The following is a 19,110-nucleotide window of genomic DNA, read 5'->3' on the forward strand; positions in this document are numbered from 1 at the left end:
ACGTCTCATTTATTCAGTCAGTAAAAAATAAAGTACCTACTACATGCTGAGCACAACTCTGAGCATTTACATCTCAGTGGTACATAATGCAAAGTCCTTGGTCATGTGATGCTAAAATTCAATTTGGGGGAGACAAACACACATACACATTAACATGAAAATCAGGTTTAAAAATAAAGTAAAATAGGTGATGTGAAAATATGTGACTGGGTATGGGATGGAAGTCAGGGGCTATTTAAGGCCAGTGATGAGGGGAGATCATTATCAGAAAGAGACATAATAAAGCAATAACCTGAATAATTAGGGGCCAGTGTTATAAAGACTAGGGAAAGATTCTAGACCAAGAGACTAGGTGGCACAAAAGCCCTAATGAAGGAACAATATCATTGTGCTCAAGGATCCAAATGAAGGCCAGCATGGTATGCAGTATGGTAAGAGGGAAAAAAGTAAAAGATGGGGTTGGAGAAGTAAGTAGAGGCCAAGTCACATGGGGGTAAAGAGTTTATATTGCATTCTAAGATAATGAAAAACAATGGAGAATTTTAAGTAAAGAAGTGACATAACCTGATTTTTTAAAAAGATCATTTGTTGTGAGCAAAACAGATTGTGTTAAGCCCAGAGTGAATGTAGAAAGTCTAGTTGTAGTTTGAGGTAATGAAACAATGTAAAAGATTGTGGTTTGGATTAATAATGGGAGTGGTGATAAAAGATTTGGAAAATTTGGGGTGGTAAAGTTGATGGGCTTATTCATTAGTTGGGGGGCAGAGTGAAAAAAGAGTGATCAAAGATGACTTCTGGATTTTTTTGGCTTGAATCAACAGGGTGCATGGTCAAAAAGTTATTGGGTGATAAGGTCAACAGTAAGACCATGTGAAGAGTTGGGCAGTAGGGTTGAAGAAGAGATCACAGGAGGTATGGCAACCATGAAATTGAGAAGCCATACTACTGGATGGTGTAGGGATGGAAAGGAAGATACAGAGCTAGGTACTGAGTCAATTAATGAATGATGGGGAGTGACTAAGGAGGCTCAAGAGGTAGGAAAAAAAATGGAAGGACATGGATCTGAAAGGAGCTAGAGTTTTTGGAGAAGGGAAAAAATGGTTTGGAAGTAGCAATGGGAAGAATGTACAACTACCTTGTTTCTCTGTAGGCCCTACCTCTGGCTTCCTTATTTCTAGTATTCCTGCCTGATAGCAAGTAATCAGCAACAATCTTTGAAGCCAGTTTTTAATAGTAACAAGAAACCACTTCATTATAGGCATGAGGATTTATAAGAATGCAATCTATACATAGCAGGGGAATTACATGTTCATGAATTAGATTCAGAGACCAGCTTAGGGAATGAGTATTTAAAAAGCCTCAGAGGTCTTCTCATCTATTCAAATACCATCTAACCCTAACATAGGTCCTTCTTTGGCTAGCTGAGAATAAAATGTACTTTCATCTTACATCTATATATCTGGTATAAGCTAGGCCTCTCCTAAAGAAACAGAAGTTTTTTGTTTGTTTTATTCATGCTGTTTTCTTTTAATTTTTAAAAATTTTGAGGTATAATTGACATTACTATGTTAGTTTCAGGTACACAACATAATTATTCTATGTTTGTATATATTGCAAAATGATCACCATAATAAGTCTAGATACCATCTGTCACCATACAGTTATAAAAATTTTTTCTTGTGATGAGAACTTTTAACATTTACTCTTTCAACAACTTTCAAATATGCAATACAACATTATTAATTATAGTCACCATGCTATTCATTACATCCCTAAGACTTATCCATGTTGTTTCAAATGGTAAGATTTCATTCTTTTTTTGTGGCTGAATAATAGTCCATTACACACACACACACACACACACACACACACACACCATTTTCTTTATCCATTCATCTATTGATGGATACTTAGGTTGAAGGAAACACTAATTTTCTTTATCTGAGTACCTATTTAGTTCCTTTCCCAGCTCATATTAGGTTACCCTCCTAGCCTACTTCTTTGTTAGGGTGGTTCCCATTTTTTAAAAGCTTCAACCATCTCCTTGCTTTCTAACCATTCCTCCTCTCCTACCTATATACATAGGTTCCATTTTTCAATACATTAATTTGAACCCAGAGCACCTTTGTCAATCTTGATATAGTTGATATGACAAATGAAGGCCATTCCAAACTTACTAACAACAGTCTGCTTTATAGAAGTTTGCTTCTAACTTGTCACCTGGAACTCAGAAATTATTTTTTCACAAGTAAATTATAAGAAATGGTCAAATTTCCCAGCTAGCCTTACATATTCCATATCCTCTTCCCATAGTAGGTTATTCTGGATATCTGTGTACAAAGATATATTTCTTCTTTCTTCGTATAGATCCTAGTCAAAATATCTAAATGGATGAACTTTACTTTTGGACCCTCCCCTACCTCCTTTTCTGTGCTATCCCTTATCTTCTAACGCCTTAAGCTCCAAATACTATACTTCAATATTTTTCAGCCCATTCAGCACTACCTCTTGCCCCAAGTACTCTAGGTTCCAGAACAGAACTGCTACCCATTTTCCCAAAATTCCAAATTTCTCCTTTTACAGTAAAACTTTCCTTAATTTAGAAAGAAGATACTGTCTTTAAGAAATAATACAAATAAATATCATCTAAGTGACTGAGTATGTTAACCTAAATAAACCCTGGGAGAAATTCCAGGTAGGGTATCAAAAGTCAAGTGAAATATTTCAGGCACGATGAGGAAAGTACTGAACAGGGAGGCATGGCATGTACATGTATGTATGTCAGGTATCATAGCTGTCTGCCTATTACAATGGTGAATATGAAATGTTCCTACAGTTCAGGGCTTCCTCTCTTCCTTTACTTTTGAACACAGACTTAGTTGCTTAGTTTTTTCCCCTCAGGGGTCTCATGGAAAGCAGCATTGGGAGATCAGCTTAAATAGAAAGAGAAACAATAGAAACCATAGAAACATCACAAACATACAAAAAATAAGGCAATTTTCCTCAGACTTAATATACTAACCTTCCTACAACCAAGTTAAGTTATTGTGACAAACGTAAATAGATCAATACACATACCTTCCCTTTTCTCTTTTAATTTCTTACGGAAAACTTCAGCCCGGATCTCTTCAAAGGAGAACTCCCCCACTCCTGCATAAATCTTCTCCTTGCAGTACATCACCTTGTCTTTTTTCTCCTCAGACGCTTGCTGATGGCTTTGAACTCTTTGCAGGAGATCACCTTCTTCCTTTCCAGGCTTTCTTGTGCTTAGAATATGATTTATACTGGGTTCAATTTTACATGGTGTCCTAAAAGAAGCAAAATAATTATTATTCATCATACAGATTAAATGAGTTATTTTTTACATTTTGATAAAACACAAGTACAATGTCAGCAGCAAGACTAAATGTGATTGATTTTTAAAACAAAAACAAAACACAAAAGGTTGAGAAAAGAGCCTACAAATAATTTACATTGGTTATCAACAATCATGTTCTAAGTACTATGTTATAATTAGGAAGAAAATTAGCCATAAGTTAGGGTCATCAAATATTTATATTCCTTATAGGTAAAAAAATACATATCATCGCCCTAACCGGTTTGGCTCAGTGGATAGAGCGTCGGCCTGCGGACTGAAGGGTCCCAGGTCGATTCCGGTCAAGGGCATGTATGTTGGTTGTGGGCACATCCCCGGTAGGGGGTGTGCAGGAGGCAGCTGATCGATATTTTTCTCTCATCGATGTTTCTTTCTTTTCTTTTTTTTAAAAATATATTTTATTGATTTTTTACAGAGAGGAAGGGAGAGAGATAGAGAGCTAGAAACATCGATGAGAGAGAAACATCGATCAGCTGCCTCCTGCACACCTCCCACTGGGGATGTGCCCGCAACCCAGGTACATGCCCTTGACCGGAATCGAACCTGGGACCTTTCAGTCCACAGGCCGACGCTCTATCCACTGAGCCAAACCAGTTTCGGCTCTCATCGATGTTTCTAACTCTCTATCCCTCTCCCTTCCTCTCTGTAAAAAATCAATAAAATATATTTAAAAAATTAAAAAAATATATATATATATCATAATACAATTTCTTTGTTTTTTAAAACTATGTTTTTATTGAATTCAGAGAGAGGAAGGGAGAGGGAGAGAAACATCGATGATGAGAGAGAATCATTGATAAGCTGCCTCCTGCATGCCCACTCTGGGGATCGTGCCCGCAACCCGGTAATGTGCCCTGACCGGGAATCGAACTGTGACCTCCTGGTTCATAGGTCGACGCTCAACCACTGAGCAACACCAACCAGGCCACAATACAATTTCTTAATCAAACACAGTATATGAATGGAAATTAACTTATGCAATATACCCATTTCCCACTATGTAGCACCCAAAAGAATTGGAGTTAGGAATACAGCATTTAGGGAACTGATGGTGTGAAGTTCAAGGTTCTCAGCTGAAGGGGAAGAATGAGAGTGGTAATATAGGTTTGAAAAGAATGAAATATAAAGTACCCCAATTAGGATAGCTCAGATGTTCTCAATCCTGGGCAGAATGACTTTATAACTTTTATTTTCTTATATACCTTTTCACAATAAAGACACCTGGTCCTTATCCCAGTCCATTGAATCAGAGCCTTTAATGGTAGGGTCCAGCATCTATATGCTTAAAAGGCTTCCTCAATGCCCTAACTGGTTTGGCTCAGTGATAGAGCGTCAGCCTGCGGACTCAAGGGTCTCAGGTTCAATTCTGGTCAAAGGCATGTACCTTGGTTGCGGGCACATCCCCAGTAGGGAGTGTGCAGGAGGCAGCTGATTGATGTTTCTAACTCTCTATCCCTCTCCCTTCCTCTCTGTAAAAAATCAATAAAATATATATTTTTTTAAAAATGGCTTCCTCAACTTGCTTAACTTGAAATTTTTTTTTAATGAAAAACCCATATAAATATCGTACTTAATGATAAAAGATGGAATGCTTCCCCTGCTAAGATCAGGAACAAGACAAGAATGTCCATTCTTGCCACTTTTATTTAAACTGAAAGTTCTAGCCAAGGCTACGAGGCAAGAAAAATAAGTAAAAGGCATCCAGATGGAAAAGGAAGAAGTAAAGTGATCTATATTTATAGATGACAATCTTATGTATAGAAAATCCTAAGAATTCACCTAAAAACTATTAGAATAAATGAATTCATAAAATAAGGATACAAGATCAATATATAAAAATCAATTGTATTTCATATACCTACAATTAATAATCTGAACATAAAATTAAGAAAACAATTCCATTTATAACAGCATCAAAAAGAATAAAATATTTCATAATAATTGTTTTTTTTTTTTTTTTTATTGATTTTTTACAGAGAGGAAGGGAGAGAGATAGATAGTTAGAAACATCGATGGGAGAGAAACATCGACCAGCTGCCTCCTGCACATCTCCCACGGGGGATGTGCCCGCAACCCAGGTACATGCCCTTGACCGGAATCGAACCCGGGACCTTTCAGTCCGCAGGCCGACGCTCTATCCACTGAGCCAAACCGGTTTTGGCAATTTCATAATAATTTTTTAAAGACAAAACTATAAAGATAATATATAAAAATCAGTGGTTGCCAAGGATTCATAAGAGGGATGGATTAATAATGTAGAGAGAATATTTAGGTCAGTGAAAATATTCTGTATGACACTATAATAATGGATCTATGACACTCATTTGCCAAAACCCATAGAACTGCGAAACACATTAGAGTAAAATCTAATGTAAGCTATGATCTTCCTATATAATAAAAGCCTAATATGCTAAATGTCCAGTCGTCCGGTTGGCCATTCAACCAAAGTGTAATATGCTAATGATATGCTAAAGCTGCTCAACCGCTTCCTATGACGTGCACTGACCACCAGGGGGCAGATGCTCTGACTGGTAGGTTTGCTGGCTGCTGGGGTCTGGCTGATCGGGACTGAGCGAGAGGGGCTGGACACACCCTGGAGCCCTCCCGCAGTCCTTCCCCTGCTGGCCAAGCTACCATGTCCCTCCCCAGCTCCGATTGTGCACTGGTGAGGTCCCTCAGCCTGGTTTGCGCACTCTCACATTCGGCCCTACAGTGGAACTACTGGTCGCTATGACGCACACTGACCACCAGGGGGCAGACTCTCAATGCAGTGTGCTCCCACAGGGAGAATGCCACTCAGCCAGAAGCCGGGCTCAGGGCTGGCAAGCGCAGCAGTGGTGGTGGGAGCCTCTCCCGCCTCCGCAGCAGTCAGACATCCCCCCAAGGGTTCCGGACTGCAGGACCTGCCCCAAGTGCATGAATTTCATGCACTGGGCCTCTAGTTAGTTAATAATAATGTATCAATATCCTTTGTCAATTCATAACAAATTGTTAATTCATAATAGGAACAGCTGAATGTGCACAGAGGTGGGGCTAGTATATAGGAACTCTTTGTACTTTCTGCACATTTTTTCTGTAAAATGTAAACTAAACAGTAAACCTAAAACTGTTCTAAAAAATAAAGTCTAAGGGGGAGAGATCAACCAAAGGACTGTATGCATGCAAATAAGCATAACCAATGGACACATACACCAGGGGGGTGAGGGCATGAACAGGTGGGGGGGGGCAATGGGGGGGATAAAGACACATATGTAATACCTTAATCAATAAAAAATAAAAAATACTCAAGCAAAATAAAAAAATAAAGTCTACTAATTTTTTAAAAGAGTGCAAAATTTGTATTCTGAAAACTATAAAACACTGTTGAAAGAAATGAAAGAAGATATAACTAAAGGAAAGACATTCCATGTTCATGGATCTGAAGATCTGATATTGTTAAGACAATAATATTCATTATATTGATTTACAGATTCAACACAAGCTGAATCAAAATCCCAGCTGCCTATTTTGCAGACATGGACAAGCTGATCCTAAATTTAATATGGAATCTCTAGGGGACTAGATGGTTAAAACAATCTTTAAAAAGGACAAAGTTGGAGGACTTACACTTCCGGATTTCAAAAGTTGTCATAAATCTACAGTAATCGAGACTGCTTGGTACTGGCATAAGGATAGATATATAGATCAATGGAATAGACTTAAGAGTCCAGAAATAAACCCATACATTATGGTCAATTGATTTTCATCGGGATACCAAGACTATTCAATGGGGAAAAAAGTTTTCCCAACAAATGGTCCTGGAACAACTGGCATCCACATGCAGAAGAATGAAGTTGGACTCCCTCCCTTCCTTATACCATACACAAACATTAGCTAAGAATGGGTCACAGACATGTAAGAGTTAAAACTATAAAACTCTTGGAAGAAAACATAGGAGTAAATCTTTATGCCTTTGAGTAGGCCAAGTCTTCTTAGATACAACACCAAAAGTACAAGAAATAAAAGGATGGACTTCTATCCAGAATATATAAACTCTTACAACTCAACTATAAAAGACAGATAATCCAACTGAAAAATAGACAAAGGATTTGATAGGCAGTTCTCTAAATAAGATACACAAGTGACCAATAAGCCCATGAAAAGATGTTCAACATCACTAACCCTAATGAGATACCACTTCACAAAGGCAATAACAAACAAACAAAAAATTGATAATAAGTGTTAATAAGGATGTGGAGAAATCGAAACCCTCATTATGGCATTGTAGAAATATAAAAAGGAGCAGTCTCTTTGGAAAAAGTTTAACAGTTCCTCGAAATATTAAGCATGGAGTTAATACATAACTCTCCAACTCCCCTTCTAGGTATATACCCAAAAGAAGTGAAAACATGTCTACACAAAAACATATACAAATGTTCAAAGAAGCATTCTTCATAACTAGAGGCGCGGTGCACGAAATTCGTGCACAGGGGTGGGGGACCCCTTAGCCCAGCCTGCACCCTCGCCAATCTGGGACCCCTCAGGGGATGTCCGACTGCCGGTTTAGGCCCAATCCCAGGGACATCCCTCTCACAGTCCGGGACCGCTGGCTCCTAACTGCTCACCTGCCTGTCTGCCTGCCTGATAGCCCCCAACTGCCCCCCCCGCCCCGCCGGGCTGGTTGCCCCCAACTACCCTCCCTGCTGGCCTGGTTGCCCTCAACTGCACCCCCTGCTGGCCTGTTCGCCCCACGCAGCCTGCTGTTCGGTAGTTACTGTGATGGCATCCTGGACAATTTGCATATTCCTCTATTATTAATATAGATAGCCAAAAATAGAACAAAAGAACTTAAATGTCCAAAGACTGGCTATTCTAGACAAGTTCAACAGTATAATGTGACTATATATGGGGGAGAAAATTGGAGATATTAGTAGAAGTAAAATCATAAATGGCCTAATAATTTATGTTAAGGAGTTTAGGTTTCATCCCATAGGTTATGGGGAGCTAGCAAGGGACTCTGGTCAGGAAATGACACAATCAGATTTGCATTGAAGATCTGTGACATTATAAAGAATGAATGGGATGAGTAAAAGCAGAGGTAGTTAGGTTGCAGTAACACCAGCAAAAAAAAAAAAAAGAAGCATTTGATCCATACCACCTGGAGGTGGCTGAGTGTGATTTGGTATATACCTTCTTCCACCCCCTGCCTTGGGATGAAAAGGATCCAAGCACCAACCCAGTTCCCAAGTCCTAAGATGGCTCTTGGGCCCCATCCCATTAGGAAGTGGGGAAGGGAAATGAAGATATCCATCTCCTACAAAAACAATAAACTCTTCTTCATGGTGATGCATATTTGGGGCTTGCAACAGCTCCTGGATGGGAATAACAGTGACCCCTATGTGAAGATTTTCCTCCTTCCTGACCCTCAGAAAACCATTATGAAGAAAAAAACCAAAGTGGCTCAAAAAACCTGCAACCCCACCTACAATGAAATGCTGGTGTATGATGAGATCCCCAAGGGAGACCTGCAGCAGCAGGAACTACAGCTGAGTGTGCTAAGTGAGCAAGGATTCTGGGAGAACCTTCTCCTTGGTCAGGTGCAAACTAGGATCTGCTGGTTCAAAGTATAATCTTGAAGTCATGAGACCTCATGAGCCCAGCAGAGCCCTGGCCTGGACCTCGTGCTGGTGATGGAGCTGGTGGAGAGGACTCTCCAGGCATGACTTGTCTTTTCCTTGTGAAGGGGCAGAGCCCTTGGCTGGTCTCCTTGTTGTCCAGGTGGATGGGGCCTCGGTGATAGGAGGTAAGAAGCTCTCTGCCATCCCTTCCTCTGCAGACTGAGTTTGAGTTGGTTGTTAATGAACAGGACCTTGCAGGCTGTGAGGTTGCAACAAAGTTTTTTAAGTTTACCTTGTGTCAAGGGAGCAATGTGGATATCTTCTTCTTCTTCTTTTTTGTAAAGAGAGACAGAGGAAGGGAGAGAGAAACATTGTTCGGTTGCCTCCTGTACTCACCTGGACCAGGGATGAACCACAACCTGAGTAAGTGCCCTGACCAGGAATTGAACCTACCACCCTTCAGTGTATGGGAAAATGCTCCAACCAACTAAGCCACACTGGCCAGGGCAGATATCTTTATTTTATTTTTTAAAAAGATTTTCAAATTGATTTTTACAGAGAGAGGAAGGAAGGGAGGAGAGAAACATCAACCTGAGAGTGAAACACTGACCAGGGCTTTAATTTTATTTTTAAAAAATGAAATAGTAATGTTGTCCTAACTGGACAAAAGCCTTGTAAGAAGGGACTCACATATGCGTCAGAAGGCAAAAAGAGGAAGGCTATTTGGACTTTTTGTATGATTTAAGGTTCTTACTGGACTTTTCCCCTAGGTCTGTGTGTGTTTGTTTTTCTCTCTATAGGAATTATTTGGGGAGGCGCCCAGTGAGTCCTCCATTAGAACTCCGCTCTCTAAGTCTGGGAGGAGCAGGAAGGGCTGAGTATGCTGGACTAAGGTCTGTGCTGCCAGACTTTCTGGTTTTGCCTCCAAAGGAGAGCAATGTGATTCCTGTGTGTGTAAGGAAGGGCCTTTCTTATGGAGTTCTGCAAAGGACCTGTATTCAGGAACTAGTGCTCTTTCGGGGGGCTGGGGGGTGACCAGGGAGATTTTCCTCTTGTCTTCACCTACTTTGCTAGGACTTGCCCTGAATATGCCTTCTACTCCTCCATTCTCTCACCCTTCTGGTCCCTGTGAATATGCTGGGGCTGCTCCTTCATGGGTCACTCTCGTCATTTTTCTCTGTGGGATAATATGATGCCTTGGCCCTTGATTTCTTTCACCCAAAGGCATCTGGGTCCTGGGAAGGGCGCTCCTAGGCTGCAGATGCCAACATGGCTGCCAGCTGGATAATTCTTGGAAGCCTTTCCCATAACCCAGCACTCCTCTTGTGCTGCTTCTCCCCCAAGCTCCATTTCTTTCACATTTTTAATAAGAATTTCCCTCATTCTATGGGGCCATAAACCTATGTAATCTGGAGCCAAAGGGATGCCTTATCTGAAGGAAAGGGGCATGGGGTCCCATTAAGACTTATTTTTCCTGCCCTAGTTGGGTGGGTCAGTTATTTGGAGTGTTGTCCTGTGCACCAAAAGGCTGAGAGTTCCATCCCAGCATGGCATGAGCCAGGGGCAGGCAACTGATCAATGTTTCTCTCTCACATTGATGTTTTTCTCTCTCTCTCTCTCTCTCTCTCTCTCTCATCCCTCCCCCGTACCTCATATCCAATAAAAACATATCCTCAGGAGGATTTCCAATGATTTTCTTTGTTCTCAAGGAGGCTGGATTAGAGTGATGATTGATCCCCTGGAGCTGGGAGGGAGAGACTGTGACTCTTATATTTTAACTAGAGGTCTGGTGCACAAAATTCATGCACGGGTAGGGTCCCTAGGCCTAGCTGGCGATCAGGGGCCTTCCTTCATTCTGTGCCACCCCCTGGTGGTCAGTGCATGTCATAGCGAGCAATCGAACTCCCGGTCTCCCGGTTGAACTCCCGAGGGGAAACTTTGCATATTAGCCTTTTATATATATACACTAGTGGCCTGGTGCACAAAATTTGTGCACAGGATGGTTGGGGTGTCCCTCAGCCTGGCCTGCACCCTCTCCAATCTGGGACCCCTCAGGGGATCCCTATGGAATTGGGCCTAAACCGGCAGTCAGACATTCTCTTGCAATCCGGGATGCTGGCTCCTAACCGCTCATCTGCCTGCCTGATCTGCTCGCCCCCAACTGCACCGCCCTGCCGGCCTGCTTGTCCCCAACTGCCCCCCGCTGCTAGCCTGGTCACCCCCATCTGCCCCCCCTGCCTGCCTGATCACCCCAACTGCCCGCCCCACCAGCCTAGTTGCCCCCAACTGTCCCCCACCCCGCCGGCCTGATTGCCCCTAACTGCCCTCCCCTCCTGGCCTGATCGCCCCTAACCACCTCTGCCTCAGCCCCGCCACCATAGTTTTGTCCAGAAGGTCTCCTGGTCTAATTAGCATATTACCCTTTTATTAGTATAGATTATTAGTATAGATAGATACTCATTTCCTACCACTTGGATTTGAAATTCACTCTTGTGCCTCCAAAGCATTATCTTCCTTAAAAAAATGGGGGAGAGAATTTGAATTTCTTATTAATGTTTTAAACTAGAATAGGCTGGATGTGCCCCATGATTGTGGAACAGAGTTAATGGGGGATACTTTTGAACTGTTTGTCCCTCCTCAGCTTCCTCTCCAGCTCCAAGGATCAGAAATTCCCCCTTTTGCTGATTCATTCCATTAACTGGAGAGGAAGAAACCATCAGGTGGCAAGAAAGTTTAAACTTTTTTTTTTTTTTTTTTAAATATATTTTATTAATTTTTTACAGAGAGGAAGGGAGAGAGAGATAGAGTTAGAAACATCGATGAGAGAGAAACATCGACCAGCTGCCTCCTGCACATCTCCTACTGGGGATGTGCCCGCAACCCAGGTACATGCCCTTGACCGTAATCGAACCCGGGACCCTTCAGTCCACAGGCCGACGCTCTATCCACTGAGCCAAACCGGTTTCGGCAACTTTTTTTTTTTTTTTTTTTAATATATTTTTATTGATTTCAGAAAGGAAGGAAGAGGGAGAGAGAGACTGAAACATCAATGATGAGAGAGAATCACCGATCGGCTGCCTCCTGCACACCCCCTACTGGGGATCGAGCCCGCAACCCAAGCATGTGCCCTCGACCAGAACTGAACCTGGGACTCTTCAGTCCACAGGCTGACGCTCTATCCACTGAGCCAAACCAGGTAGGGCTAAACTTTTTTTGTTGTTGTTTAATTGAAAACACCAAGGATAAAGCTGACTGCTGTGGGGAGGGGTAAGGGATGTGGGGAACAAGAGTGAACCTCTCTAGGTGAATGGACCATAGATGTGTAACTGGCTTTTTGCCTGTAGCTCTTTTTTTTTTCGATCCTCACCTGAGGATATGTTTTTATTGCCTTTTTGAGAGAGAGAGAGAGAGAGAGAGAGAGAGAGAGAGAGAAAGGTAGGAAGGAAGTAAGGAAGATAAGTAGGAAGGAAGGTTGATCGGTTCCCTCCTCGCACCCTGACTGGGGATTCAACTGGGGATCAAACCTGCAACCTAGATATTTGCCCTGACTAGGAATAGAACCTATACACAACCTTTTGGTATACAGGACAATACTCCAACCAAATGAACCACCCAGCCAGGGCTGCCTGTAGCTCATTTTATTTTGATCCTCTATGCCCCTGATTTAAAGAGGTCTGTGTACTGTACCCACTTCCCAGCTGTCCTTGTATCTCCTACTTTCTCTGGAATTTTATTTTCTAATAAATGACATTTGAGAAAAACAAAATTATCATTAAAAAAAAACACACGATGGTAAAATTTGTTGTTTTTTTTAAAATATTTTTTTTATTGATTTCAGAGAGGAAGGGAGAGGGAGCGAGAGATAGAAACATCAATGATGAGAGAGAATCATTGATTGGCTGTCTCCTGCACGCCTCCTACTGGGTGTAGGAGGCTGCAACCCGGGCATGTGCCCCTGACTGGAATCAAACCTGGAACCCTTTAGTCCGCAGGCCGGTGCTCTATCCACTGAGCCAAACCGGCTAGGGCAAAGATGGTAAAATTTGATTGTTGTAAGAAATTAAAATATAGTTATAATGGTTGCTGCTAGGCAACATCAAAAGATAAGTGGAAAACTAGAGGAAAATATTTACAACTCCTATTACAGAGTTTTGCTGGTTTTCTTAATCTATCAAGAGTTCTGAAACATGTTAAGAAAAACACAAACTAAACAAAAATGTTATAGAAAAGTCAAACAAGACATCCATGAAAGAGTTTAATGAAAATAGAGTTGAACATTTTCTATACCATATTTATTCTGACATAATTGTTTCTAAAAAGTAATTTGAAACATTAAAAAAATTAAACACCCATAAATATTTGTTATCAACTTTTTCAGGTAATTTTTTATAAATACTCATTATTTTCTTAAGAGCAATCTCCTGCCATGCCAGTTTGGCTTAGTGTTGAGTGTTCACCCATGCACCAAGAGGTTGCCAGTTTGATTCTGGGTTTTAGGCTCAATCCTCAGTAGGGGGTCTGCAGGAGGCAGCCAATTGAAGTTTCTATCTCTCTCTCCCTCTCCCTTCCTCTCTTTCTAAAATCAATAAAAAATATATTTTTAAAAAAGACTAACCTCCCTAGTGATGAGCTCTTAACAAGACAGTATTTTTACTCTAAATCTTATCTATTTTTACTCTGCTACACTACCTACTGTATAGTAGTAGAGGGTTATAGATTAGTTATGAGTTAAGTTGCACTGGGGCACAAAATACGATCTAGTATTATAATGCCACAATGTTATGTTTTAGACTAAATCTCAGACTGCCCGATTATCTAGTCAGCACTCTTTCTTACAAACAGAAATGCTAAGGACTAGGAAGAAAAAGAAAAAAATATTTGGAAGGAAAGAGCAGAGTCAGAGGAAACACTATCATAATTTCTAATTCCTGTTAATAATAAAGGTAGAACATCTCACTTGAATCACAGTGGTTATCTTTGACTTATAACAATGTAAATATAAACCTATTAAGTTTATTTTTCAGTAAGAATATTACCAATGATCTTTTAGCCCTAACATACTCAAAGGAATATAGACATAAAGGAAACACAAAACTTTCGTTACTTTCATACTCACAAAGATGAAAATACCTTTGGGAATTAGGATAGGTACCTCTGCCCACGCTTAATAATTCCCACCTCAAAAAATCAGGAAATCAAACTCACATAACAGGCTGCTGTGCAGTCTCTTCTACATATGGAGTAAAACTGGGCAGCATGGAGGGTACAGCTGTCACAGAAGTTGTATTGTCATGAGGCTGGCAATGAAGAAAATGAAAATTACCATGGCTTTACATTCTGACACAACATATGCAGACCATGCCTAATTATGCAAGAATTTTTTTTAAAAAATGCTAAAAATACTCCTTTAATCTAATCTAAATCTGAAGTCTTTTTTTATGTTGGCAAAGACACTGGATCAAAGTAAGAGTCCTTACCCTGTATTCCAAAGGCCTGCCTACGTTCCAAGGGCCCGCTTGCAGCTCATTTTCTTTGGCCCTGGACACAGGGGGTGCTATCCATGGCTGGACTGTAGATTTAGACAGCTCTGCTATAGAGGCCTCATCAGCATTTTCATCAAAAACAGTAATTCTAGAATTACTCTGCATGGGTTGAGGAAGTGGATTTTGGAGTCCTCTGTTCTGGTTTGAAGCTAGGAGAAAAATATTAAAACCATGTAAAATTTTTAGTTATCCAACTCAGATGCCAGATAAGGTTACTTCTGCTACCACAGAATCAAAGAGATTTTAAAAGATAATTAGTAATTTTTTAATCCAGTGTTTGTTACCTATATTCTCGCTCCTTTCCCTCACCTACAATCTTTTATTCATAGATATCAAAAAACCCCACTAAATTCTATATCTTCCTTTAGTCATCATTCTAACATTGTCTAGTTTTATCAGAGACTAACCTAACCTAAGTCTTCATTTTTCAGTTTAAAATTTTCTGTCAATGGAAATCAGTTGAGACATACCGAATCTAATGAAGACAAATTAAAATTAGTCCATTTATTAGGAGTGTTTTCTGTTGTGGGGCTGCTTAATACAATCAACCCTCATCATGATATGAATGAAATGTTCTTTAGGACCATATACTCTCTTATACTCTAATAGTAGGATCTACAAGAAACAGTCTAAATATTGGTAAGTTGATACCAAGAAAGGGTAAGAGAGTTTTAAAAAATATTCTCATTTACATGTCTAACTGCTATAAATTTAGTTAATAAAAGCTTATTGCTCTCTGTACCTTTTGTTCAATGTTGCTATGAACATAAAATTTACCTAAAAAAAAGTGAATTAAAAAAAGCTTATTATTGTTCATCTTTAGATGTAAATACAAAGAGAGCCCAATTTTTGGCCCCAAAAGACTACAGACCGTGTTAATACATTCTCTTAGGCTCTGGACATGTAAACTTTATTTTGACAAGACATATCTTTTTTCAACTAACAACTCTTAAACTCAAAAACTTTTGATGCTTCCTATATTTTTTTAAAAATTAAGACACAAAATTGCTGACAAGTTTTGGTTTTTGTGTACATTGTAATATCAACTCTCCTTAGGCTTCCCTCTTTTTGCTACCTAGTACTCAAAATACTAGGACAATGTCTACATATATATATCATCTCTTTACATAATTTGCCTACCACCTGAGGCTAAGAATTTCCCATAATAACATTTAACAAACATACCCTTGAGAGCACCTCCTATACGGCTGATTGGAGCTCTTGCCGTCTTTTTCCCTTTGCTTTTTAGTTCAGCCAGTGTACTTCGTTGTGGTACAGAGGACCCCAAATCTTCCTCCTCTTCTTCTTTCTCAAGTACCAACAGAGTTTGCCGAGTCACTCGAGCTTGGAATTGTCTAAAGTAAAAAATGAACAATTAACTTTTGGTGAGATGAATACTACTCACCGGATTCAAAATTCTAATTTGTTAAAACAAACAAGGGAGAAGGGTAGGATGGGAGAAGAAATATGTAGAAAAAGCCCAAAGAAAGTGTTTATTCACTTAGGAATAAAGAAAACCACCTTGAGATCAGAGAAGGTTTGGGCTAGAATGATTTAACACCCCCTTTTAAATGTCCAAATTTGACTTAATTAAAAATATTCTGAAGATCACCATTACGTTGGTCTGAGGATAAAATCAGGGTAACTAAGATTACAGAATTTATTAAAGTCAGAGTTTCCCACCAATTTTTTATTATAAAACTTAAAGTTAACAAGAGTAAATAAGTACCTAAATACCCTTCATGTAGATTCACCAATTGTTAACATCTTGTCACGTTATTTTATCACTGCCTTTATGTCTCTTTCTCCACACACTGCCCCCAACATGGAGTATGCCCATGATAGCACGTACTTCTCTCTCTCTTCCTTCCTCCCGCTTCCCCTCTCTCTCTTTGATTAGAACTAAAATCTTTAGATATAATACAAAAAAGCAACTGAGGCCTCTGAAAAGTAAACAAAAGCAAGTGAACTGTGGAGAGGAGACAAACTTCAGGAAATAACCCACATGGGGTTGTTTCCTGTTTGTTTTCCCTTCTCTTTTTTCTTGTGGTTTTGAATTGTTGCAAAGGTGGTGTGGAAAGTTAAAACTCCTAGAGAAACCTCATCTTTCTGGCCAGAGGACTGGGGAAGGGGGACTCTGAGGACCAATGGGTATGGGAGAAATAAGGGAGAGGATGTGCTGAAGGAAGAGGATCTCCTAATTCTGTACAGGAATTGACACAAACCCTAGACTCACTCCTCAGTTATGTATGCACAGGGCAGAATCATGGCAGAACAGAAAAGGCTGTGAGAACTGAACTATAATATAAACCACTGCCCAAGTCCCAGAACAACCAATGAGCAACACACATGAGATAGACCCCTAAGGTCTTGAATATTTAACAGACATTGAAATCACTAGCCACATAAGATAAGAACTTGAGACATCTGAATATTGGTTGCCTACTAAGACATTCAACATTCTCCACAGAATATTAACCAATAGGGCCCAGAGTCTAATAACATATAGTATCATTATAAATGTCCAGGATATAATCCGAAATTATTTGACACACAAATAACCAGGAGAATGTGACCAATTCTCAAAGAAAAAGATAATCAAGAGATACTAACAATAAGATGACACAGGTGCCCTAGCTGGTTTGGCTTAGTGGATAGTGCATGGGCCCATGAACTGAAGGATCCCAGGCTCGATTCCAGTCTATAGAGCACGTATCTTGGTTGCAAGCTCAATCCCTGGACCTGGTTGGGGCCTGTGTGGGAGGCAAACAATCAATGTGTCTTTCTCCCATCAATGTTTCTCTCTGTCTCTCCCCCTCCCTTCAACTCTCTCTAAAAAAAATCAATGGAAAAATATCCTCGCAGGATTAACCAAAAGAAACACACACACACACACACACACAACAGATGACACAGGTGTGCTGGGAGTTTTCAGAGATTTTAAAGCAGCTATTATAACTATGCTCCATGAGATAAACGTAGAAACATTTGAAATGAAAAGACTAAAGTTCTTAACAGAGACACAGAATATATAAAAAGAATCAAATGGAAATTTAGAACTGAAAAACACAATTATCTAAAATAAAAAATTTACTGGATGGACTCAATATCAAAATGAAGAGGGCTGACGAAAGAGTAAACGAACCCGAAAACAAAATCAATAATTGGCCATTCTGAAGAATAGAAAGAAAAAAGGTTTAAATTTTATTAAAACAGGAACTGAGCTTCAGGGACTGGTGGAACAATAATCAAAAGGTTTAACATAAAGGACTTATATGCAAGCATATAGGCCTAACCAACGGACATAGACAACAGGGGGGTGAGGGCATGAGTGGGGGGGATGGGGGGTAATGTGGGGATAAGGACACATATGTAATAACTTAATCAATAAAATTTTTTTAAATATATATTTTATTGATTTTTACAGAGAGGAAGGGAGAGGGATAGAGAGTTAGAAACATCAATCAGCTGCCTCCTGCACACTCCCCACTGGGGATGTACCCACAACCAAGGTATATGCCCTTGACCGGAATCGAACCTGGGACCCTTGAGTCCGCAGGCCGATGCTCAATCCGCTGAGCCAAACTGGTTAGGGCAATAAAAATTTTTTTAAAAAAGGTTTAACATATGTATAACTGAAGTCCCAGAAGAATAAAGAAAAAAATATAGGCTCAGAAAAATATTTTTAAAATCATGACTGAAAACTTTTCAAAATTTGTGAAAGGTATTCATTTAACAAAATTTTAAAAGCCCATTAAACCCCAAATGGATTAAATTACATCTAGACACATCACAATCAAACTGCTGAAAACCAATGTTAAAGAAAAAAATCTTAAATGAACCCCAAGAAAAATCAACACATTATAGTCAAAAGAATCAGAAGAGCTAAAAGAACAGTTAGAGAATTCATATTACCTAATTTCCAGATTTATTATAAAGCTACAGTAATCTAGATAACATGGTATAGACTAATGAATATACAAATCAATAGAACAAAATAGAGTAACAGAAATAAAACTACACAAATCATCAAACTGAAACTGATTTTTGACAAATGTGCAAAGGCAACATAATGGAGAGTCTTTTCAACTGCAAAGAACTTTGACCCAAATCTTATAAAAATTAACACAAAATTGCCCTAACCGGTTTGGCTCAGTGGAGAGTGTTGGCCTGCAGACTCAAGGGTCTCAGGTTCAAATCCGGTCAAGGGCATGTACCTTGGTTGCGGGCACATACCCAGTAGGGAGTGTGCAGGAGGCAGCTGATCAATGTTTCTCTCTCATCAATGTTTCTAACTCTCTATCCTTCTCCCTTCCTCTCTGTAAAAAATCAATAAAATATATATATTTTAAAAAATAACACAAAATGGATCACAGATCTAAATGTGAAAAGTAAACTATAAAATTTCAAGATGAAAACAATGGAGAAAATCTTTGTGACTTTTGGCTAGACAAAATTCTCAGATATTACAAAAGCACAATCCATAAGAAATAACTAATGTCAGACTACTTCAAAATTAAAAACTTTTATTCTATAAAAGAAATTGTTAAGAGAATGAATAGACCAGAGTTAAGCTGGGAGAATGGCTTACACA

At 39.7% G+C, this 19,110-nt stretch overlaps 1 protein-coding gene across 2 annotated transcripts in view; it reads right to left on the reverse strand.

The window, feature by feature from the left end:
* The window catches only part of BUB1B (BUB1 mitotic checkpoint serine/threonine kinase B), a 67,622-nt gene that overhangs the window by 24,912 nt on the left and 23,600 nt on the right, over positions 1 to 19,110 (reverse strand). For both annotated transcript variants that reach the window (XM_070405107.1, XM_070405098.1), the window contains exons 6-9: positions 15,702 to 15,871; positions 14,451 to 14,665; positions 14,179 to 14,270; positions 3,079 to 3,308 (exon numbers count right to left, since the gene is read on the reverse strand). In XM_070405107.1, the coding sequence (XP_070261208.1) occupies positions 3,079 to 3,308; positions 14,179 to 14,270; positions 14,451 to 14,665; positions 15,702 to 15,871 (707 nt within the window). The remainder of the gene's footprint in view (positions 1 to 3,078; positions 3,309 to 14,178; positions 14,271 to 14,450; positions 14,666 to 15,701; positions 15,872 to 19,110) is intronic.

Source organism: Myotis yumanensis, unplaced genomic scaffold, assembly GCF_028538775.1.
Source record: "Myotis yumanensis isolate MYYU_CA2020_CCGP unplaced genomic scaffold, mMyoYum1.0.hap1 SCAF_1, whole genome shotgun sequence".
NCBI classification, from domain to species: domain Eukaryota; kingdom Metazoa; phylum Chordata; class Mammalia; order Chiroptera; family Vespertilionidae; genus Myotis; species Myotis yumanensis.